This window comes from Mya arenaria, chromosome 13 (assembly GCF_026914265.1).
Source record: "Mya arenaria isolate MELC-2E11 chromosome 13, ASM2691426v1".
NCBI classification, from domain to species: domain Eukaryota; kingdom Metazoa; phylum Mollusca; class Bivalvia; order Myida; family Myidae; genus Mya; species Mya arenaria.
This window is the reverse complement of record NC_069134.1, coordinates 63,801,153-63,826,398: the sequence shown is the minus strand read 5'-3', so window position 1 is coordinate 63,826,398 and position 25,246 is coordinate 63,801,153. Positions and strand designations below refer to the sequence as shown.

At 34.9% G+C, this 25,246-nt stretch overlaps 1 protein-coding gene across 1 annotated transcript; it reads left to right on the top strand.

The window, feature by feature from the left end:
• The first annotated feature begins 65 nt into the window (after positions 1-65).
• LOC128212770 (nucleolar protein 10-like) lies at positions 66-23,833 on the top strand. The gene is made up of 19 exons (XM_052918074.1): positions 66-210; positions 1,019-1,061; positions 2,550-2,648; positions 3,179-3,294; positions 3,731-3,867; positions 6,609-6,735; positions 7,580-7,665; positions 8,498-8,576; positions 9,506-9,655; positions 11,234-11,353; positions 11,636-11,714; positions 12,482-12,609; positions 13,329-13,427; positions 14,645-14,791; positions 15,220-15,330; positions 15,698-15,808; positions 16,955-17,064; positions 18,836-18,932; positions 22,949-23,833. Exons 1-19 carry the CDS (start codon positions 145-147, stop codon positions 23,084-23,086), a joined length of 2,043 nt encoding a protein of 680 aa, XP_052774034.1. The 5' UTR covers positions 66-144; the 3' UTR covers positions 23,087-23,833.
• Positions 23,834-25,246: the final 1,413 nt, after the last annotated feature.

The following is a 25,246-nucleotide window of genomic DNA, read 5'->3' as shown; positions in this document are numbered from 1 at the left end:
GTGCCCGTTCTGTAATTGAGACGGGAACCACATCCATGTAGGATTTATTTAATGAATTTAGAATAACAATTGCACCGTATAAAACTGGGCATGGGAAATGTTTTGGGTTTGATTTCTTGAACATTTACAACTTTTGTTGTGAAAATGCAGGTCTCGGCGCCCAACAATGTCAAGATATACAACTTAAGCGCCGGAAAATCGCTACCAGAGGTAGTACTGAAATTTACAATATATTTATGTCAAAAGTATGCAGTGTTTTCGGACAGAAATATTTCGGATAAATGATTTTAGGGCGAACTTATACATAACTCTGTTCCATTTGCAAATAGATATATGTTTTATAGAATTTTGTTATTTACAAAATTCATCTTGAAAACCGTTCACCACAAATATGTCTTTTGGCTTGTAATGTCCAAACACTGGTTAATTTTAAAATAAAAAATGAAAATTTTGTCCCAATCACAGCACTACTATAATGTTACAATCTGGACAATTTAACAAAAGGCATTATAAAGCATGTACTTGCACTTAAAAACAAGGGACATTCAGTGCTAACCAGGTTTACATCCTGTCAGGGATGTGATTTGTCTGATGATCAAATGGCTCCAGGGACAAAAACAAACTTAAAGCGCCCTCAAAACCCATCACTGAAATGGGTTCAGCTCTTCAGCTGCCAGGTCAATCACATCACTGCCTGTACATGTGGGCACAAAGGGGCCATCATTTAATCGATTGTATTGTACAATTAATTTTTTTAATCATTTTTTCTGGCGTTAATTTTTTTTTTTAAACAACTAGCCTGGATGAAAGTATTTATCAATACAATATATCAGATTTACAAGTTTGTTGTACACTCGTTGATAAGATTGTCCCTATGACTTTAAAATGATTAATCTCCTAAATGGTGGTCAGTTGGAATTAAAAAGTAAACTTACGTACACCCAGGGCTAAAACAATATAATGTAAGAACAATTTTGTTCTATCAAATTCATTGTTATGAATTCTGACTTATTTACAGTGGTTATCTGACAGAAGAAAGAGAACACTACAGAAAGATGTTGGTGAGTGGCAGTTTTTACCAAAATAGTGGAGGATTCTGATTTACTCAAATATGCCGTATTATATCATGCATAGGACACACTTTTTTACCCCCAATTCTCGTCTTAAAAATTGCCTGCGTCCTATCTATGCTATTAGAATTTCATCTGGTTTTTTTCCAAGTCCATTTCAGGTCGAAAATATCGGACCGGGGAAGAACGCGGTAATAGTAAGTATCTGTACTGCGTCACCGAAGAGAACAACTAACATAGGTAAAATCACGCAAGTTAACACACGCAGAAATTTGTTGAATGTTTACTTTAAAATGATTTATTGAGAAATAAATTGAAAAAAAACACGAGTGTTTACTTTTTTATAAAAGGGACGCTACTCACAAAAACTCGATGTGAGTGCACTTTAACTGGATTGAGTTATAATGGCAACGGAAATCGGGAAAGGAGGTAAATATCAATTAATCGTTGTTTATGATTTTAATGTTTCGATATTTTACAAAACATTTTGTTGTATGTTACTGTTTTAAAAAATTGATAAATGAATGTGCATAACGCAAAGTAGCATTATTGTCACTATCAAATCTTTTCAAATGTGCGAAGGTGTGAAAAACACCCGCTGTCTGTTATTAGAAAAACATCAATAGAACAAACTATTGTGATGGTATTTCCTTATGGTTGTTTGTTCGCACTTTACCCGATGTGCCTTCCGCTGTCAAGGCTAAATACTGACACTTAATTATGCCGACATGCTTTAATCCGCACAGCGACAAGCCTTATCAAAACAATCCTCAGTTTTGACAATACACAGTTTTGTTGCGATTGCAACGGTTGCAACGGTTGACTGTCATTCAGAAGGCATGTCGAGACGGTTGCAACGGTTGACTGTCAGTTGGGACTATTACGGCGTTTGTATAAGTCTTATAATATGCGTAAATGTTCTCAAAATGTCAAGACATATATCATTGTTGTGTACGCTAAATTACCAAAATACGACAATAATTATCGAAATACACAAGACAGTTACCAAAATATGCCTTATATACAATTTTTTGTTTGTTTTTTACTTCAATATATATGTTATAAATACTTGACCAACCTCAATTTTTCGGCTCCGATTTTGACAATTTTCCGCTGCGTCCTATCTTATATATTAAGGGATTTTACCCATTTTCTCAACTATTTTTTTGCCTGCGTCCTATCTATGCTAGCGTCCTATACATGATATAATACGGTGATCAGTTTTTGATAAAACGATTACTCATGAAATGAGTGAGCTTAAACATCTGTTGTGTTGTATACATGTGGATTACTCTTTTTTCACATTAGCAAAAGTTCAGTTCATGATAATATTTATATTTTCGAGATGTACTACTTCTATGAAAAACAACATCTAAGGCATTAAAAAAAAGTTTACATATTTTGAGCATTCTTCATTCCTTTTAGTCTGAAAACTGTGAACGCTTTTGAAAAAGAAAATGTTTTTTATTCACAATTCAGATATACAAAAGAGAATCGAGCTTATCCAGGACTTTGATATGCCGACAGTCAGCCACTGCATTCAAGTCTCTCCTGATGGACAATACATCTATGTGGCAGGTTAGTTCTGCATTTTTTTGAAATAATAAGTTGAAGTTTTGATGCTATAACACTCTTTCGTTATTACACCATCTGTTTTTTGAAGAAAACAAGTCGAGATATTGCCTTGGTGTTGGACTAAAAAGGAAAAACCAGACAAGCATTGGCTCCACGACGCTTTTGTTTGTCATACATTATGACTTTAGAATTTATTTGAATGGATTCTCTAATGTTATGTAATATAATAATTTTAAACATATTTAGGATTTTGAGTTGCCATTCAATAAATCAATAATGAAACAAGTTTAGTAAGAGTCAATTTTGCACTTTATAATGATATAAAAAGGAAGAGGATGTAATATTCTTTTTAACACAGGATATATTTATTGCCAAAAATGATAATTATATCCAATTTTTCAGTAATTAATTTGTTTTTAACTAGGTTTATTGATTGTTTGGTGAAAAAGAAATTTGTATGGTATTAGCTTTTGATCACATACTCAATATGTTTGAGTTAATATGCTATGATAATTTTATGAATTTTTTCTCAGGTACCTACAAACCAAGGGTGCGATGTTATGATGTACACCAGTTGTCTATGAAGTTTGAGCGCGGCTTGGACTCTGACGTTTTACAGTTTCAGTTTCTCTCGGAAGATTATACAAAGGTACATTACCTGTATTTCTTTTTCATACAAATATGATTTTAATGAATTTAGTAAACAAGTTTAATCAAGAATGTGATATTCAAAATACAGGTATAACATAATTGCAATATGATGATTTATACATGAGTTTTTTGTACAAAAAAATTAACGATACATGAGATGGCTACATAAAGGATATATTTACTGCTGCTCATGCATTATATGGACCATTTCCTTTTGTGCCATTTTGGTACATGAATATTATGAAGAAAATAATTTTAACATCTGAGTTTAATTCCAATAAAATTAAAGATTATTTTGTGTAGTCAAAAGATGAAAATTACTTTCACTAAATGCTAAACCTATCAAATAGGATTATAATGTGTTACAAATTTGTCAAAATTTATTATTTATTTAGATTTAATGAAATCCAAGCTATTGTTCATTTTTATTACAGATAGCATTTCTGCAATGTGACCGATATATTGAGTTTCATTCACAATATGGTCGCTACTATAGAACGAGAATCCCAAAGTATGGTCGTGACCTGGCATATCATTCTGCAAGCTGTGATCTATATGTAGCTAGTGTCAGGTATGTAATTTAACATCTTGTAGAAATAAACCTTACTTCTGCCATCTAGTGATTATGCCTTATTTCTGTCATCTAGTGAATAAGCCTTATTTCTGTCGTCTAGTGAATAAGCCTTACTTCTGCCAATTAGTGAATAAGCCTTACTTCTGCCATCTAGTGAATAAGCCTTACTTCTGCCATGTAGTGAATAAGCCTTACTTCTGCCATCTAGTGAATAAGCCTTACTTCTGCCATGTAGTGAATAAGCCTTACTTCTGCCATCTAGTGATTATGCCTTATTTCTGCCATCTAGTGAATAAGCCTTATTTCTACCATCTAGTGAAAATGCCTTACTTCTGCCATCTAGTGAATAAGCCTTACTTCTGCCATCTAGTGAATAAGCCTTACTTCTGCCATCTAGTGATTATGCCTTATTTCTGTCATCTAGTGAATATGCCTTACTTCTGTCATCTTGTGAATAAGCCTTACTTCTGCCATCTAGTGAATATGCCTTACTTCTGCCATCTAGTGATTATGCCTTATTTCTGTCATCTAGTGAATATGCCTTTCTTCTGTCATCTTGTGAATAAGCCCTACTTCTGCCATCTAGTGAATATGCCTTACTTTTGCCATCTAGTGAATAAGCCTTACATCTGCCATCTAGTGAATAAGCCTTACTTCTGCCATCTAGTGAATATGCTTTACTTTTGCCATCTAGTGAATAAGCCTTACATTTGCCATCTAGTGATTATGCCTTATTTCTGTCATCTAATGAATAAGCCTTATTTCTGCCATCTAGGGATAATGCCTTACTTCTGTCATCTAGTGAATAAGCCTTACTTCTGCCATCTAGTGAATAAGCCTTACTTCTGCCATCTAGTGAATATGCCTTACTTTTGCCATCTAGTGAATAAGCCTTACATTTGCCATCTAGTGATTATGCCTTATTTCTGTCATCTAATGAATAAGCCTTATTTCTGCCATCTAGGGATAATGCCTTACTTCTGTCATCTAGTGAATAAGCCTTACTTCTGCCAACTAGTGATTATGCCTTATTTCTGTCATCTAGTGAATAAGCCTTATTTCTGCCATCTAGGGAAAATGCCTTACTTCTGCCATGTAGGGAAAATGCCTTACTTCTGCCATCTAGTGATTATGCCTTATTTCTGTCATCTAGTGAATAAGCCTTACTTTTGCCATCTAGTGATTATGCCTTATTTCTGTCATCTAGTGAATAAGCCTTACTTCTGCCATCTAGTGATTATGCCTTACTTCTGCCATCTAGTGAATATGCCTTACGTCTGCCAACTAGTGATTGTGCCTTATTTCTGTCATCTAGTGAATAAGCCTTATTTCTGCCATCTAGGGAAAATGCCTTACTTCTGCCATTTAGTGAATATGCCTTACTTTTGCCATCTAGTGATTATGCCTTACTTCTGCCATCTAGTGAATAAGCCTTATTTCTGCCATCTAGGGAAAATGCCTTACTTCTGCCATCTAGTGAATATGCCTTAATTCTGCCATTTAGTGATTATGCCCTACTTCTGCCATCTAGTGAATAAGCCTTACTTCTGCCATCTAGTGAATATGCCTTATTTATGTCACCTGGTGAATAAGCCTTACTTCTGCCATCTAGTGAATATGTCTTACTTCTGCCATCTAGAGAATATGCCTTACTTCTGCCATCTAGTAAATATTCCTTACTTCTGCCATCTAGTGAATATGCCTTACTTCTGCCATCTAGTAAATATGCCTTACTTCTGCCATCTAGTGAATATGCCTTACTTCTGCCGTCTACATTTAGTGAATAAGCCTTATGTTCTCCATTTAATGAAAACCACCTAGTAAATAAACATTTATTTGCCTTACGGTGATTAACCTGGTTTGCCATCTAGAGAATAAACCTTGTTTGCCATCTAGTGAATAAACCTTGTTTGCCATCTAGTGAATAAGCCTTATTTTTGCCAATAAATAAATTTTTCAATAAATAAACCTTTTTTGCTGTTCAATAAATAAACCTTATTTTTGCCATGTTGTAAATAAAGCTCATTTTTGCCATCAAGTGAATAAACGGTTAGTTTTGCCATCTAGTGCATTAAATTGACTTTGGCTCATATTCCCGACTAAAACTTCAAATTCAACTTTAGTTTAGAAATATTATTAGAATAAAAGTTATTGTTAAAATTTGGGCGTCTGCTTTAAATAACTTCATTAACATTTATCAACACATCTTGTTTCAAAATAAATGACTTAAGAATATTTTGTACCATTTAAAGTGACACTCTTATTCAAAATCGGTACATACACATGTTTAACAAACATAAATTTTGAGTGATAAACCTTTAACTACTTATTAAATTATGCAATTATGGAAAATATTAATTACTGAAAACAAGATTGTTACTGTGTATTTAATAGCATAAAGTGCAAAAATATTAAATGATTGGTGAATGCTAAAAGATTTACTGTAGTCTCCTAAGGTAGAAATACTGTGTTTTATGCACCTTTCTTTCGGATTAAATTCGGTATCCTTCATAAGAACCATTGTTTTCAACATTTATTCATCCTTTAAGGACTATTAAAACAATATTATTAATTATGGTTAAAAATTTTGGGAGTTAGATTGCGTCTTTAAGAATTTGCTTTTCTAATCCCCAAACTCACTAAAACCATTAATGAAAATAGGTGCTTTTATTAATGAAAAGTTATAATGTTAATGTAAAATATGGCCAATTTGTTACGATATGTTTTTGTACTTTCAGTCCGGAGGTATACCGTATTAACCTGGAGCAGGGCCGATTCCTTAATCCTTTAACCACCAGTGGGAAGGAGGTGAAGTGCTGTGAGTTTAACGATCAGCACCATCTGCTGGCATGTGGAACCTCTGAGGTAACAATGAAAACAGTTGATAAATATATGTCGGCAGGAATAAATATAAGTAATATGGGTACTTGTGTAATATGCTGACACCCATTGACAGGAAGGCCAGTGGCTACGCTAATATTATGTACATTAGCTGGTTAGTAGCGAATAATTGTTGGTTTCATGACTGTATTTTTACCCATGACTTGACTCAATAAATGGATTTTCTCTGCATTTTGTAATTATCAAGTTTGTTTAGTAAAAAAATCTATAAATAATGAAGTCTTATTCAGCATTTGTTTGTCACAAGTTCTTTATTCTTTCCATTGGCTTAATAGAAGCATGTGACGTTAATGTTGCAGCTGCTATTTAAACAGCCAATTTTATACGTTGTTGAAATGTCGTTGAAACATGTACTTGTGGAAAGGTTATCCCAACGAAAGTTTCGAAATAAAGATTGTTACTTTAAACATTGAATATTTTAGAGTCGCAGTTCATCTGAGTATGAAAACATCACTGCACATATTAGCATGAAGACATTTAAACTTTACAAACTGTACACTGACCAAATGTTTTCACACACGGATGAAATGCAATACTTAGACATTTAATTCTTAATTGATACTTAACTTATGCTGTTGGTAAGTTTCCTTAGTGGAGAATTTCTACCTCTTATTGTAGAGCTGTTTTATTCAAGACTTATTGTATAAGATGTCAGTTCCAGTTTTAATGGATCAAAACAATAATGAAAACAAAAGTATTCAAAAGATAAATTTATGCAACACTCAAAAGTAGCTTCAGAATCATTTGTTTTATTTTCTTACTGAATGATGGGCACATTTATTTCTCAATTACTTGTTGTACATTTCAGGGCCATGTTGAATGTTTTGACCCTCGTGCACGGAATAAAGTTGGAGTACTGGATACCGCTCTTAGTTCTCATATCCAGGATCTCGAGTGAGTACTTGTATCATGCTTTTAAATTAGCTTGACTATTTTTCGAAGAAGAGGAATTTTCATAGCCTTGGTGTCATCTTTGTTGGCGTTGTAGTGCAAAATTATTAAACATGGCCATGACTTAAAGACCTTAAATTCTCATGAAACTTGGTACACATAAGGCAGGAGACTATAATGTTCACATCTGCAGCATGGCTCACAACTCTGGTATTAACATTTGTTGAGTTTTGCCATCTGTTTGACATTGTTGGTGTGTGGCAAAATCATGCTTGTTTTCCCCTTATTCAAAATTTTGTTCCCATGTTTTCACTTGCTACTCCCAACCAAACCATGAGAGACCCTCCCCCCATAAATTGTTAAACAAATATTGTAAATGAAATAAAAAGGAGAGAGAAGCAACTATTACACAAAGCTATAGAAAATAGTCTGTTTCAAACTGCACCAAAGGTTTTTTGTCACATAGTGTTCTTGAATGCTCATGTCAGAAATTTCTATCTTAAGACTTTCGGGGCAGACTGAAGGTGCAGTTGTAGTATATTATGCATGCACTGAATGTCATTAGATTAAGATTTAGCTCAATAGTAAAAATAGCTGTTTGCTGAGAGGCCAAGAGAACTTGATAGGGATGAATCCCATGACCCTCATCCTCTTGGGTGAGACGCAGACACCTACCTATACCACTAGACCACTCACACCTACAATTGTACTTTTTACTTTGTTCGATATGATTTGAACAGGATTAAAGATTAATCTTACCTAGATTTCTTTTGGTCATGGTTGATTCAGTAATCACAATTTGATATTACTATGTGAGATTTGTTTTGGAATTCAGTATTACAGGTGTTCCAGCAATAACAGCACTGAAGTTTCGGAATGGCCTGGAATTGGGTGTTGGAACTAGCACAGGACATGTATGTATTGTTTAATGTTCATCTTATGTGATGGCTAAGAATCCTGTTTCAGTCTGACCCGCAAAAAGATAATTCTGTCTTAGCTTCATTAGCCATAATGTTCAATTGTGAAGCCTTGTGACCTCATACAATTTTAGTATTATTTAACAGTGAATTGCTATCTGAATACCAATATTCAAAATTAAGGACCAAAAGTACATTTCAGATGATGTCTGATCTTTATTTGATCTGAAATTAGACTTCAAAAAGCCTGTTTGTCCAGTTTTTAAGGCTAAAAACTCTGTTTGTGTTAATATATTTTGTATAATTTGTCCACATTATGGTGTGAAGAGAAAATAGGATCTCTCACCAGGCATCCTACATTCAGATATTTATGGGTCAGATTCATAAATTACCATATTATACAATTGTAATTTGATGTATGAATAAAAAATATAAGAAATATTCAAAGATGCCTTTGAACATAATCGTTCTTCTTATTACTTGTCCGCCATAAGTTCAAAATACCTGAATTACATGTAAGAATGTCTAAACTATATGATTTTATACATATTAATTAACTGGATAAACAAAATGGTGCATTATCTGTAATTTGTGTTTGTGATATATATATATATTCATTTTGCAGCAAGTGTGTTGTGTATACTAAATTAAATTCAATATATAATAATAAATACTAATTTCTTTTAGCTTGTTTGTTACGAAAGGTTATTTCCATTAAATAATCTGTTTCCTTAGTTGAAGCAATGGGTGATTTTTGGAGTTTATAAAAGTATCCTTGTTTGGATCGAGCACCCATCATCTTGGGTGAGGGTTGGACACCTATTCCAAAAAGTTTCCCAGGTGGGGATCCAGCCCCCGACATCTTTGGTGAGGGTCAGACATCTTTACCATTAGACAATTCATTCAATTTCAACGTATTGTTACAGGTGTTATTGTACGACATCCGGTCGGACCGTCCAATCTTAGTCAAGGACCATCAGTATGAGCTCCCCATCAAGCGAATCATGTTCCACGATGCCATGGATCTCGTGTTATCCATGGATTCCAAAATCCTCAAACTCTGGGACAGAAACAATGTAAGTTTGTTATCACTAGCTTGCATGGTGTTGTTGTTTTCTGCAGTTGTAGTATGATTCAATTTTTTTCATGTTTTTACTCTTTAAAAAATACTTTCTCATTGAATAAATATTTTCTTGCATACCCGACGTGTGTTTCCGGTCATGTGACCGGTGTTAAAAAACTTACAACCCCCATGTAAGATGAGTCACACGCAACAACGCGCCACTTCTTATTTCTTTTATTGTATGGTTTATAAAAAGTATATTATGCAATTTCAATAAAGCGAAATTAAAAATAAAAGTATACAATTCTTTTAATTTAAAATTGAAAATAAGTAATCGTAAAAGCATGATTTTTAAAGGAACTATTTGACGTCGATAGTGATTTAAAATTACTGCGCTTTATGACGTCAGTACACAACCTCGCAAGCGATATTTGGTGAAATGTACAAAAGTGCGTATTCTACGTCAATTTTTCAACAAGTTCATAATTTTAGGTATGCAAGAAAAAATATCAATCATGTTTTTCCAGTTCAGATAAAAAAATCCGACCTTCGGGCAAGCTGCGTGACCAGTAACTCAGCAAGCCTCGTTACTTATATTCCAACAATTTAAAGCAACTTGTTTTACTCAATATCATTTTTAGCTCGACTATTTCAAAGATAAGGAGAGCTATACTACTCACCCAAGCGTCGGTGTCGGCGTCACCCCTTGGTTAAGGTTTTGCGTGCAAGCACACATAGGTAAATATCTCAGCAACTACTTTAGGTATTGCATTGAGACTTTATACAATGGTACTCAACCATCCAACCTACTTAATTAACCAAGTTTGATAACTCTACTTTGCATTTAAGGCCAATAATAGGCCTTTATTATTTGACTTAGAAATTCTGGTTAAGGTTTTGTGTGCAAGCACACATAGGTTAATATCTCAGCAACTGCTTGAGGTATTGCATTGAGACTTGATACAATGGTACTCAACCATCCAACCTACTCAATTAACCAAGTTAGATAACTCTAGTTTGCATTTAATGCAAATAATAGGCCTTTATTATTTGACTTAGGAATTCTGGTTAAGGTTTTGCATGTAACCACTTTTAAGTCAATGCTTCACATCATGTATTGCATTGAAACTTTACACACAGACACCCAACCATTTAACCTAATTCTTATATAATCAAGTAAGATAACTCTATCTTTCATATTATTTAATTTTTGCCCCTTTATTATGCGACTTAGAAATTCTGGTTAAGGTCTTGCATGTTAGCACACATAGGATAATATCTCAGCAACTACTTGATGTATTGCATTGAGACTTTATACAATGGTATTCAACCACCCAACCTAATTGAATAATAGTTAGATAACTGTGTTTTGCAAATAATGGCCCTTCATTATTAAAATAGTCGAGGGCGCTGTCTCTGTGACAGCTCTTGTTTGTTGTAAAATAACTTCATATTCTATGAGAGACTGCACATTTATAAAGTTTTTAGTGTTTACTATTTTTAATGGTCTATATTTACTATTTCACATAAACAGTATGATGGCTAGTCATGCATTTTTCAGCACAATTTAACTCCAAAAGTTTTTTTTCAGGGCAAAGCTTATACAGCAATTGAGCCTGGCGTAAATCTGAACGATATGTGTATGGTTCCGGGCTCAGGGCTTGTCTTTATGGCCAACGAAGCGCAGAAGGTTCTCTCATACTATTTACCTGTAAGTATTTTTTTTCTATTATTCAGTTGTAATAATATCATTAAATATAAATATTGAATATAAGCAGTGATTTTTCGGCCTTCTTTGTAAGTAAAAAGAAACAAGACTGATATTTTTTTGAATATTGATGTTAAATGAGTGTTTTTTTCAGTGAGAATTTTTTTTAAATGCTCTGTTTGTTCATTGTTGACAATGTTGCTGTGTTTTATGAATGCTTTCAAATGTATGGAAATGTTGATATTTAGATTGCTGGTTGTTATATTGGATATATTTACTGTTTAGTCCCTGGGTACGGCCCCTCGATGGTGTTCATTCCTGGACAACTTGACAGAGGAACTAGAAGAGAGTGCTGGAACTACAGGTATTGGCTTATCAGCAAGTTTATTCTGCAGGCTAATTATTAGCTTATAATCTGTACTATGAAGAGAAATAACTAATTAGTATTGGTAGACTTGGTGTTAGCTGATTGTGGTCAGGTATCTTGCAAAAAATGTACATTTAAAACTGGAAAAAATGCATAAAAAGGATGGGATGTCATCACTGTAGAAGAATGTACATGTGTAAAATAGTTTTTGGTTTGTTTTATATCAGTGAATGCGGGTATTTCAATTAAGGCTGAAATAACCACTAGGCCTTTTTCTAGGCATTTTGGGAATAGGAACGTGCTCTCTGAATTGGGAAATTTTAACAGTAAAATTTGTGAAATCCAGGAGTGTCTTCAAAATTGGAAATTCTGCATTTATGATATGAAATAATTTTGCCATTAGGAATGGGTTAAAATATCTGACAGGTGGGATACCAAGAAAAGTGATGAACAAGACATACTGTACTTCCTTCTTTTTTTTTTGATGTTTGATGACTTCAATTTTGTTATGCATTGAAAGTTGGAAGAGCTAGCCAGTCACCTTAGAAATATTCCAACATGTTAGGAGCGTATATGCGCAATTGTCACACTGTCAATCTATTCAGTGTGTGTTGATGGTTTCATTGTTCGATGAATACATCAGGACCTTGGAACATATATAACTGTCACACTTGATTGGTTCCAACCTCCTCCACACGTTCATGTATAACTGTAACGCTGTCATTCTATTTAATGTACATGTACATGTATCTTCGTTGTTTCAGTGTATGATGACTACAAGTTTGTTACCCGTCGGGAGCTGGAAGATTTAGGTCTGGCACACTTGATCGGCTCCAACCTGCTCCGTGCGTACATGCATGGTTTCTTCCTAGATATGAGGCTGTACCATAAGGTATGATAGAAATTTTCACATTAACTGAACTAAATATTGACTAAAATACCTTCTCTTGTTTTGGTCTGAATTTAGGCCATACCCTGTGGCATGGCATGCAATTAAAGTCATTGTATTGGTAGGAACTGAATTCTTCTTAAAATGGCAGAGAATGTTCAATTGAACATAGACTATAGTGTTATATTTTTTGTTAAGGGGAGGGGAGGTAAGAAAAGACCAGTTATATTGTAGTGAGTTTAATATCATAAATCATATCTCCATCATGAGATAACGTCATAGTAATTATGTTTTCAATATATAACTCTTGAAGTCATAAATGTATATCATTATAAATTAAATGTGATATATAATAATGTGTTATAAAATTAGCGCTATGAATCTTTAAATGTGTTTTATGATACATAATAAATATCACATTAATGGTCATTCAATACTAAATTTATTCCACATTGCCTTGCAAGTTTTTATCATTTAAGGAAATTTGTTGAATGACCACTCATGTCATATCCTATATTTATTATTGCACCCCTATATTTATCATTGCACTCCTATATTTATTATTGCACCCCTATATCTATTATTGCACCCCTACATTTATTATTGCACTCCTAAATTTATTATTGCACTCCTATATTTATTATTGCACCCCTATGTTTATTATTACACCCCTATGTTTATTATTGCACTCAAGTTTATTATTTTCAACCTCCCCGTTTCAGGCCAAGTCGATTGCCGAGCCATTTGCATTTGACCAGTATAGAAAACAGAAGATTCGAGAAAAGATAGATGCCGAAAGAGCAAACAGAGTCACAGTGAAGGTCAGTGTGGTATAAGAAATGTTTGGCATTGTCTATCGTCAAGCACATTATGATATATCTTTTTTCGATATGACTGGTAATGTTGATATTATGTAATGATGATCTATATTTTGATATAAAATGTGTTTTTATGCCCCCACAAAGTGGCGGCATATAGGGTTGCCCTTGTCCGTACGTACGTCTGTCTGTCTGTACGTACGTACGTCCCGAAGATTGTTTCCGATCTAATTCTTGAAAACCGTTTGTCCAATCCTCACCAAACTTTAAACACATGTTTGTGACCATAATATCTTGATCAAGTTCGATAGTCATGGAAATCGCTTTAGTCATTTAGGAGTTACGGCCCTTTATTTGCAAAAAAAGACTTGAAAAATACGTCCCGAAGATTGTTTCCGATCTAATTCTTGAAAACTGTTTGTCCAATCCTCACCAAACTTTAAATACATGTTTGTGACCATAATATCTTGATCAAGTTCGATAGTCATGGAAATCGCTTTAGTCATTTAGGAGTTACGGCCCTTTTTTGCCAAAAATACTTCAAAAATCATTATGGCTTATTTTCTGTGACAAAAAACCGAAGTGGGGGCATCCGTGTCCTATGGACACATTTCTAGTTTTACTTTGTTCATACTAATTATTCGAGCTGAGTTAATCATCATCATCCAGTTATGCTGATTTGAATCACGCTCGAGTCCATTTCCTTTAAGAAACCAGTATGAGAGTCCGACTCCCTTTTGAGAAGCTATGGTGAGAATATGCCCCTGGTGGGGATCAAACCTGAGACCCCTTACTAGGGTTTTAGCTGAAGGCTTATGGAAGGGTGCTGCACCCTTTCCTCTTTTAGAAGCACTCTCCCGTCCTCATGGAGACCAGAATGAACACTCTCCTGCCTTCATAAATGCTGAAGACTGACAAATATTTCTTTTGTGTTATTGAAAACTTATGATAATAAATACATACATATCTGGCAATTGAAACCTAATTAATTAAACACTATTTCTAACATTTTCTGCCAATTTCAAGATCTTTATAGTTCGATTCAATGTTTTTACCCTTAGCACCCTGTCCTAACTCGAGCATAGTGTGATAGGTGGATACGTAAACCACATGATCTTAGCTTTAAGATATAAATGAATGGCTTTGATGATGACTACTCACTTGGACAATTACATTTACTTTTAAAATTTGTTCAGAGTCATTCTTTGTTTCTATTGTAGAAATTGCCTAAAGTGAATAAGGAGCTTGCAGAGAAGTTGATAGATGTTGAGGATGAAATTGTAGCAAAGAAGACAGAAAAGAGAGCAGGCATGACGTTACTAAAGGACTCACGATTCTCGGACATGTTCTCTAATCCTGACTTCCAGGTGTGTATTCTAATGTTGTTATTATTTTACAATTTCATATTTTTTACATACCTTATCATGACCAAAAGTGATTTATGCGAGTATCAGCAAGTATACAAGTACAATTTTAAAATGAAATTCAGCAAACGAAAAACACACCAAAAGAACCCCTACCCATCTAATTACTCCTCAAAATGTGAACTGGATGAGGTGAATCAAAGTCATTTTTAATTGTGATCTTATTTTGACTAACTTAAAAGTGAGGTGAAAAATTTAGTGAAACAGATGAAAGAACAGAACTGTTTAATCTTCAGTTTGTACTGATCACATTACTTCACTTTCAGAAAAAGGATTGAATCAATGACGCATTATTTGTCCGTATTCTTTATGCATGTAGGTTAGGGTAGGTATTTGAATTACTTTTTCTTCAATATACCTTTTTCCTTTAGATTGAGAAAGAATCAGAAGAGTATAAGCTGTTGAACCCGGTTGTAGCCAAACTGGACAGGGCGAGGAAAACCAAGCAAGCCAAACTGGATCAACAGTTTCAAGAGATGCAGGTCAGTTTTGTTTTAAGCTTGACTATTTAAAAAAAAAAAATATTTGAGGTATTATAATAATAGCTGAAAAAACTTGAGATAATATTTATATCTAAAAAGAAGAGGTATATTCATTACCAAAGAGTGAAGGTATTGTCATGGTAAAGAAAAGTTGAGTATTGTTACAGCTAAAAATAGTTTAGGTATTTTCATAGCCGAAAAATTGAGATGTATTCATAGCGTAAAAGGTATTGTCAAAGCAGAAAAAAAGTTGAGGTATTGTCATAACATTAGGATCGTCAACATAACTGGTTCTTTGTCATTTTTGTATAAAGACAAAAGTTGACATGTTTGGAAATGGACATTAATCGGTCAATTATGTATTCAGGATAAGGAGGATGACTTTGATGGAGGCAGTGGTAGCAGTTCAGACGATGAACATACATGGTCGAAAGATGACAAGTCAAAATGGAAACAACATATCAAACAAAAGATAATAGTAAGGATTTTTTCATGACTACAGTCGAAACTGGTTGGCTCGATATCTCATGGCTCGATATCCTCATTGGCTCGAACCAGATTAAAAGGACCGATATTTTTTACTCTTTGTTCATATGAAATTCGATCGGGTGGCTCGATATCTTGAGGGTCGATATTTCTCCACGCTTGATGTCATTTTCGCGGTCCCAAGTACGAATTTCACACTTTATTTTGTTTGCTTGGGTCGATGTCATTTTCACGGGTTCAGTTAAGAATCTCACACCTGGATTTGTTTGCTTGGCTTCATTTAGCACAAGGCGCTAATCGATTAAAATTGCTTGACTGGTATAATAATTATTATCAAATTTAAATGGTTTAACAGTTTGAATAAACATGCAATCACTTCTGTCTCTAATTGTTGAAATTTCTATGCATTTTGATATAACTTATAAGCTATGTTTGTGTTTCCCACTGTTTAAAATTGCTTGTTTGTTGTTTTCGCATAAATGTATTTTTATAATAAATCAAATAAATCATATGATATTTTCTAAGTATCGAATAAGTCATGTTTCGTACTTTACGATGTGTAACTATGTCCAATAAATACTCTTCTCTTCTCTTGCGGAGATAGCGTGGGCTGCGTAGCCAATAACAAACGAAGTAAACAAGACTTTTTGTAACGAATAAAAAAAATAATTCTGTAAGCAATCCCGCTTGGCTCGATATTCTTGAGGCTCGAAGTATTTTGTCCGGTCCCTACAATATCGAGCCATCGAGTTTCGACTGTATTTGATAGTTAGTTTGAACTTCATTTCCCTCAGCTAGAGATATTTTTTGTGTAATATCCTTTCTTCCTCTTTTTTTCTGCCTCTTTCTTTATTTTTCTTTATTTTCCTTCCTCTTTCTTTATCTTTCTTCCTTTTCTCTTTCTGCCTCTTTCTTTCTCTTTCTTCCTGCCTCTTTTTTTCTTTTTCTGCCTCTTCCTTCCTCTTTCTTCCTTTTTCTGCCTCTTTTTTTCTCTTTATTCTTTTGTGATTTTTGTCACAGGTCAATATCCAAGCTAGTTAGCTCAGTTGGGCAAGCATCATGTTAACATAATTGAGTTTCTTTGTTTGATACCAAACTGGATGTATTCTTTTTTTACCTGTAACATGGTATGTTTCAGGAAAGAAAATCTGACAGGGCGACAGGTAGCAAGCCACGGTTTTATGAGATAAAGGAAGGCCAGGAATATGGCAAGTCTAGCAACGAGAAGAAAGTAAACAAAGAGAAAAAGTAAGCTTTTATTTACTCCCCAATTATTTAGGTTGGTTTATTGTATGTTAGTGTTCTTCCATCAGTCTTGTTCACACTTTAAGTGGATCATATATCGGAGGATTTTAAAAGAACTTAGTTTAAACATTATATATTTCACAAGGGTTGTAAAGAAAGTTATGATAACTTATACTAAGTCACTCTCGTTGCCACAATGTTGGGCGAGGGTGATCTTGTGTTGCGGTAGAAACCGGAGTACCTGAAAAAAACCCCACTTGTTCAGCATGGCGACCACTAACCAAACTCACATGCGCCCAGGCCAAGAATCGAACCCGAGTCACCTTATAGAGAAGCGCATGCGCTAACCACTGCGTTAACAGGACTTGAACTTGATGAACTAGCCCTAATTTCTCAAAATATCAAAGGGACTACAGGTCTAAGTTTTTTTATTTCATTTAACCAAATTATTTGCTTGATCAAATGTTTATCATGATTATCCTTAAAATAAATTTCTTCAAAATGTTCACTTTAAAAGGAAAGCATTACTCATTATATACCAAGAGAAAAATATTGTGCTTAGCTTGATCCTGTTATAAGGGACGCAAAATTATTTGAGAAATTTGGGCAAAGGTGTATTGTGCATAAGATCCAGTTTTCAAGTTCAAAGATCAGTCATCACTTTCCTACTTTGGTGTCAAATGTCAAAATCACCTATAGCTTGTCTAGATTGCAATATTTTCATTGGTTTATCATGACTTATAAAGACAAAGGCTGTGGCGTTACAATTATTCTTTTCTTTCAAAGAATCAAGACAAGCTTTATATATGATGTTGTGCAGCCAACTTGGATTCTATGAAGGTTCATGCATACATGTATACAATAGTCATAGCTTGATCTTCCTTGGTATGTACATGTTCTGAGCATATGTGCCCAGTACTTACTACAAACCATTTAACAGAATAATTAGAATCAACAATTTTATCTTAAGAATGCATGATTTAATCCCGGTACACAATCACAAAAATTAAAAAGCAATTGAAATTTAAGGGTTGTGTTTTGTAAGCACTATTGGTATGGTGCAATGACACCAAATATATGTGAGAGTATTGAGACTGCACAAATATATGTGAGGGTATTGAGACTGCACAAATATATGTGAGGTTATTGAGACTGCACAAATATATGTGAGGGTATTGAGACTGCACAAATATATGTGAGGGTATTGAGACTGCACAAATTGATATGCTCGCAGCACCTGTCGGGGATCAAACTCTTGTGAGGGTATTGAGACTGCACAAATTGATATGCTCGCAGCACCTGTCGGGGATCAAACTCTTGACCTCTTCAGACAGACTCTCTGGTGTGTCACTATTAAAGCTAGCTCCATAGTGATTAGTACAGGCGCCACTATGTATAATTATATTAAATACAAGGTTACACTTTCCACCTTCATATTTGAAATGTGTGATCTCGAGTGAGTTATTTACACTTTCCATGGAATGTAACAGACTTCATAAATTTCTCTGTGCACCTGTGGGGATCAAACACACTTTCTCACTCTGCAGGTGGACACTGCCACAAACTCTACTCCATTGCTTTAAAAGCTAGCTCTATAGCCAGACTGTATAAGTGCTGTTATATACATATCAATACTGTAACATTTCATTATTAAACATTTTCTGGCAAGTGAAACTATTATGTTTTTTCATTGTTTGGCGAGTGCTCAATTTAAGGGAAAACTTGATATAAACCGGTTCTGGATATTATGTATTAAGTCCATTATGTGTTTTAGGATGTCACTAGCTGAGAGGCTGGAACAGTCCGGTGACACTGTCATCTCGGAATCAGGCAGGATTGGCAACAAGCAGATGCAATTTATCATGAGCAAGGTTGGCATAATGGTTTTATGTGTATTTATATGTATTTTTAGTTCATTTTTAGCTCGACTTTTCGAAGAATAGGTGGGCTATACTACTCGCCCCGGCGTCGGCGTCCTGTTTAAAGTTTTAAGGCAAGTTGGGATTTTCACTAATAAGTCCAATACCCTACATTCAATTGACTTAATACTTCACACAGTTGTTCAGGGCCATCACATGATGAGGTTAGATAAATCCATATTATTCTTTACACCGATTATGGCCCCTGATTGACTATGGAACTTGGGTTAAAGTTTTAGGGCAAGTTGGAAGATTTTTTAATAACTTATATATCCTTTATTCAATTGACTTAATACTTCATACCATTGTTCAGGACTATCCCACAATGAGGTTACATTACTCCATATTATCCTAAATACAAGTTATGGCCCCTGATTGACTTAGGTTAAAGTTTTAGGGCAGGTTAAAGTTTTAGGACAAGTTGGGATTTTCGCTTAAAACTCCAATACCATTCATTCAATTGACTTAATACTTCACACAGATGTTCACATTATGAGGTTAGATAACTCCATATATCTTTTATACAAATTATGGCCCCTGATTGACTATGGAACTTAGGTTAAAGTTTTAGGGCAGGTTGGGATATTGTTTAATAACTTCTAAACCCTTCATTCAATTGACTTAATACTTCATACAATTGTTCAGGACCATCACCCAATGAGGTTACATAACTCCATATCCTTAATACAAGTTATGGCCCCTGATTGACTTAGGTTAAAGTTTTAGGCAAGTAAAAGTTAAGGGCAAGTTGGGATTTTAATAAAACAAGAGCTGTCACAGTATGTGACGAATGCCCCCGATTATGACATTGACCTACGAACAAGGTCAGTACATGAAAAGTTGATCTTGCCTTTACGTGTTAAATACATATGGCAAGTAATTTTAAATTGCCTCTGAACATAAAAAAATACCACCCATACTTGACAACCTACACTGTTATGTCCTTATATTCAGAATTCCCTTGTGAATAAACACTTAGTGTATCTTTCACCTTAGAGGTAGGGACATGGGTCTTGCACACGACACGTCGTCTTCGTATGCTACATGTAGCAAGTGATTTTAAAATCTGTCCATACAAGAGAAAGTTACAGCCCGGACACGACAACCTATACTCTATGTCCTTATATGCAGCACTCCATTGTGAATAAACACTAAGTGTAACCTTGACCTTTGAGGTAGGGACACGGGTCTTGCACGCGACACGTCGTCTTGGTATGTGGAAAACATGTGGCAAGTTATTTTAAAATCTGTCCATACAAGGGAAAGTTACAGCCCGGACACGACAACCTATACTCTATGTCCTTATATGCAGCACTCCATTGTGAATAAACACTATGTGTGACCTTGACCTTTGAGGCAGGGACACGGGTCTTGCACGCTACACGTCGTCTTGGTATGTGGAACACATGTGGCAAGTTATTTTAAAATCTGTCCATACAAGAGAAAGTTACAGCCCGGACACGACAACCTATACTCTATGTCCTTATATGCAGCACTCCATTGTGAATAAACACTAAGTGTGACCTTGACCTTTGAGGAAGGGACACGGGTCTTGCACCCGACACGTCGTCTTGGTATGTGGAACACATGTGGCAAGTTATTTTAAAATCTGTCCATACAAGGGAAAGTTACAGCCCGGACACGACAACCTATACTCTATGTCCTTATATGCAGCACTCCATTGTAAATAAACACTAAGTGTGACCTTGACCTTTGAGGTAGGGACACGGGTCTTGCACGCGACACGTCGTCTTGGTATATGGAACACATGTGGCAAGTTATTTTAAAATCTGTCCATACAAGAGAAAGTTACAGCCCGGACACGACAACCTATACTCTATGTCCTTATATGCAGCACTCCATTGTGAATAAACACTAACTGTGACCTTGACCTTTGAGGTAGGGACACGGGTCTTGCACGCGACACGTCGTCTTGGTATGTGGAACACATTTGGCAAGTAATTTTAAAATCTGTCCATACAAGGGAAAGTTACAGCCCGGACACGACAACCTATACTCTATGTCCTTATATGCAGCACTCCATTGTGAATAAACACTAAATGTGACCTTGACCTTTGAGGTAGGGACACGGGTCTTGCACGCGACACGTTGTCTTGGTATGTGGAACACATGTGGCAAGTTATTTTAAAATCTGTCCATACAAGGGAAAGTTACAGCCCGGACACGACAACCTATACTCTATGTCCTTATATGCAGCACTCCATTGTGAATAAACACTAAGTGTGACCTTGACCTTTGAGGTAGGGACATGGGTCTTGCACGCGACACGTCGTCTTGGTATGTGGAACACATGTGGCAAGTTATTTTAAAATCTGTCCATACAAGGGAAAGTTACAGCCCGGACACGACAACCTATACTCTATGTCCTTATATGCAGCACTCCATTGTGAATTAACACTAAGTGTGACCTTGACCTTTGAGGTAGGGACACGGGTCTTGCACGCGACACATCGTCTTGGTATGTGGTACACATGTGGCAAGTTATTTTAAAATCTGTCCATACAAGAGAAAGTTACAGCCCGGACACGACAACCTATACTCTATGTCCTTATATGCAGCACTCCATTGTGAATAAACACTAAGTGTGACCTTGACCTTTGAGGTAGGGACACGGGTCTTGCACGCCACACGTCGTCTTGGTATGTGGAACACATGTGGCAAGTTATTTTAAAATCTGTCCATACAAGAGAAAGTTACAGAGCCGGACGGACGGTGCGATTTTAATATGCCTTCGTGGGCATAAAAACTTCTATACCGTTCATTAAATGCACTTAATAAAATTCAAAATTATTTATGACCATCTTACAACAAGAAACATAACTCCGTTTTAAGCCTAAATACAAGTTATGGCCCTTGATTGTTTTTATTTTTATTTTAAAATTTCCTTTGAAAGGCATATTTGTATATTTTTAACCACATTTTCATAATGGGAAATCAAGTTATTTGAATGACGTGCGTTATTGTTTGGGCGGGCTGTTGGGAGGGCAGCATCAAAGTCACCTTATGTATCAAATAATTTTAGTTAGGTTTGACATAAAGAGACCAAACTTGGTATTATTACATCTTTATTGTTTTCTATGTCAAAGCGGCGTAGTCGAGCGGGCTGTCTTGCGACGGCTCTTGTTTCAAAACCTATCTACCTGTCAGCTAAAAAAATTCTTAAATGATTTTTATTTTTATTTATTTTGAACGTTTCAAGGGCCAAGGACCTGCCAACTTAATGCCTCAATAGATACAATCTTATTGGCATGGCCTTAATGCCAACAGTTTAGAAGAACTGTTTTTAAGTGTATGCTAGAGTTGGGAATTTGACCAACTTTTACTATTGATTATCGGAAAATGAAAATCAATAGATGATTGATGAATAATCAGTTTTCATACTTGTACTAACACTTCACTGTTTGCATTTTGGCTCCTGTTATTTTTAACTGCAAATTACTTATTAATGTGCATTTCCTCACTTGTCTGTTTTTGTTTTTTTAATTGATAACAAATTGAAGAATAAACATGTTTAAGGGAAAAAACCAAATTTTGGTGAGAAGTTTAAGAGACCTTTCTGTCTTTAATTAAAAAAAAAAATGTATAGGTCAATGATCAGGAATTACAAAACCACTATTGATAGTTGCCAAATTGATCTTGTTAATAGATTCTTGTTTATCATCAAAACAACACTATGTATGTATGAGAAAAAATTGTGTATTTGAATAATTGATAAAGACAAAACTTTTCTTGATAGCCGCCAATATTCCTTTGTAAATGATAGATTGTCGATTTTAATCGATCATAGGAACCACAGCAGTCGATGCTCTTGAATCAGGTTTTGTTAGCTAAATTATCATTTTCCTGAAAAGGGCATCGTTATTCTGGATTTTTGGGAAAACTTTTTTGTTGATCTTTTGAGTTTAAAATGAAGATGTTTTATGGTATTGATTGCTTTTGTTTTACAGGGCAAAAAGGAAATAAGGAAAGAGTCAGAACAGAAAGTACACATGGCCGAGAGGAAAAAGGTTCGACGATCAGCAGGTGCAATTACAAAGGGCATTAAAGAGAGACCGAAATTCTGGATGGGGCAGAGAGTGAAATGAGAGTCAAGTTATATCTGAAGGAATTGTGTAAAACGTTTACATACTGGTGTAACGTGTGGAAATACCTTGGTTTTGAGAAAAATGAGGACATGATGGTGAAAAAAGGGGCATCTGATGGTGTAAAATTGGGTCACAGATTCAAATAAAAAAAATTGTACACATGTTTAACACCATAAAATTCAAGTCAAGTTTGACTTTGGTAACAACTTTCAATTTTTGATGGAGTTATTGGCCCTTTTCAACACATGAGTTTGCAAAAATACAGCGTTCTTACAATATCTAATGAAAGGATTCACAGATTTAAGTAACATTTGGTACTTTTTATAACACCATAAAATACAGGTCAAGTTTAACTTGGGTTACAAATCACTATTTTTTATAGAGTTACCTGCCCTTTTAAACTTAGAATTTGCCAAAAAAAAACTATCTGCAGGTCGATAACTTATGACAGGTACTTTGGAGTTAATCAATTGTTAGAACACATGTTTAACTATAAAATACAGGTCAATCCAGAATCTAGTCTGTCATGTTTGACAGAGTTATGGCCCCTTTCAACTTTGACTATTCCTATGCCCAGGCGGCATGTCGGGGTATTTCTAGCTCTTGGGACAGCTCTTGTTAGTAGAGTTATTAGAGGAGATTTTGCAGCCAGTTAAAAAAATGTTAGTTTTTATTTAGATGATATGCAATTGTTATAATTGATATCTTTTAACATCATATTTTTGTTGGTTATGTAATAAATATTGAACTGTAGCATGTTTTTATTTTTCAATGTCCCCCAAAGAATGGCATATGTTACGGCACTGTCCATCTATTTTGTCCGTGTGTCAGTCCATTAAAACCTTGCAGTAACTTTATTATCGAGGGAATTTCATTTCAACGTAACAGAATTGTTGAGCTCCATGGGAAAGTGTGTCATGCTTAAAATCTAGGATCTTATCTCAAAGGTCAAGGTCAACCTTGGAGGTCATGGTTATAAAATAAAGATTTCATTGCACATATATATAACATATGAAAAATGCAAATTTAAAAATGTTTTTTTGTGGGAAAAAAGAACTTATTTAAATAATTTTTTTTACACAAGGCATGAAAGAAAGTACAGTAAAAACATCAAATGAATAAGTGTTTGTAGAAGATGTACAGCGGCCAATGAATTCGTAATAGCCCTTACATAAACAGAATTTTATAAATTTAAGAATGGTAACATAATCATTCAATTCTCAATAGCATTACTTACTCTTCTAGGCAGAATGAAGGATTTTATGCCATATATTCTTCCATTAAAAAAAAAACAATTACCATAACCTCATTTTTAGATGCGAATCCAACATACCCGGTAAACATTTATTCCCAATGTTCAAGTCTGACTCTATAAAACCTGAAAAAACGATTTAAAACTTACTTAAATCAGAAGAAATGCAAGGAAGGACGGCAAGGCTTCTATGTATCTTCTATAGCACTAGGCTAGCCTGTACCAGGGCCCCATTACAATCAAGATTGTTAGTCTTAAGATCAGTACTCCCTAGACGAACACTGTGGGGAAAGGCGAGTTTCAATTAAAATATGGTAAGGATATTTATCGCATACCCGTAGATTTTGCCAGTGACTACGTTTGAACCAGAGAACTCTTCAGCAGCTTTAAGATTACAACTCCGATATCTTATTGATATGGGGTCCTGTATCATGATTAGCTGGGTAATGGAATAAGCAAGACAAAGTCACATATACGTCTCAAAGTGTGGGATTTCTTTGTTGCTTTTACTGAATGTTGTAATTTATCCATATTATAAAAGCTTGCCACAACCTAACATTAATTTTGTCTACCATTTCATTTATTCTTTTTCAGAAACCTAGCTTATTTGCTTTAAAATTGAAGTGGTCATGGGTTTTTTTTATTCCGAACAGAATCCCCTTAAACAAAATGAAAAATGAGCAGACGTACAATGTACGCAAAATAAATCCTTATTCAGTCAGGGCAAAACCTCTCCCATTGTCAACATTTTGTGGGCTGAGTTTTTAATTTTAACTTTAATACTCGATACTTTTTTTCATTTGTCTGTACAAGTTTCAAACAATGAAAAATAAACTCACTGCAATAAATGCTTTTCCACATTGAAAAGTGAACTAAACAGTAGAATCTCAAGAAAACCAAAGAGCACC

What these genes read in the sequence shown, in the direction of transcription:
- LOC128212770 (XM_052918074.1), top strand. Translation starts at nt 145, where the DNA reads ATGCAGGTCTCGGCGCCCAACAATGTCAAGATATACAACTTAAGCGCC. An exon ending in TTGGAACTAGCACAGGACAT is followed by an intron (nt 8,577 to 9,505) that starts GTATGTATTGTT and finishes GTATTGTTACAG; the next exon opens with GTGTTATTGTACGACATCCG. An exon ending in ATATGAGGCTGTACCATAAG is followed by an intron (nt 12,610 to 13,328) that starts GTATGATAGAAA and finishes TCCCCGTTTCAG; the next exon opens with GCCAAGTCGATTGCCGAGCC.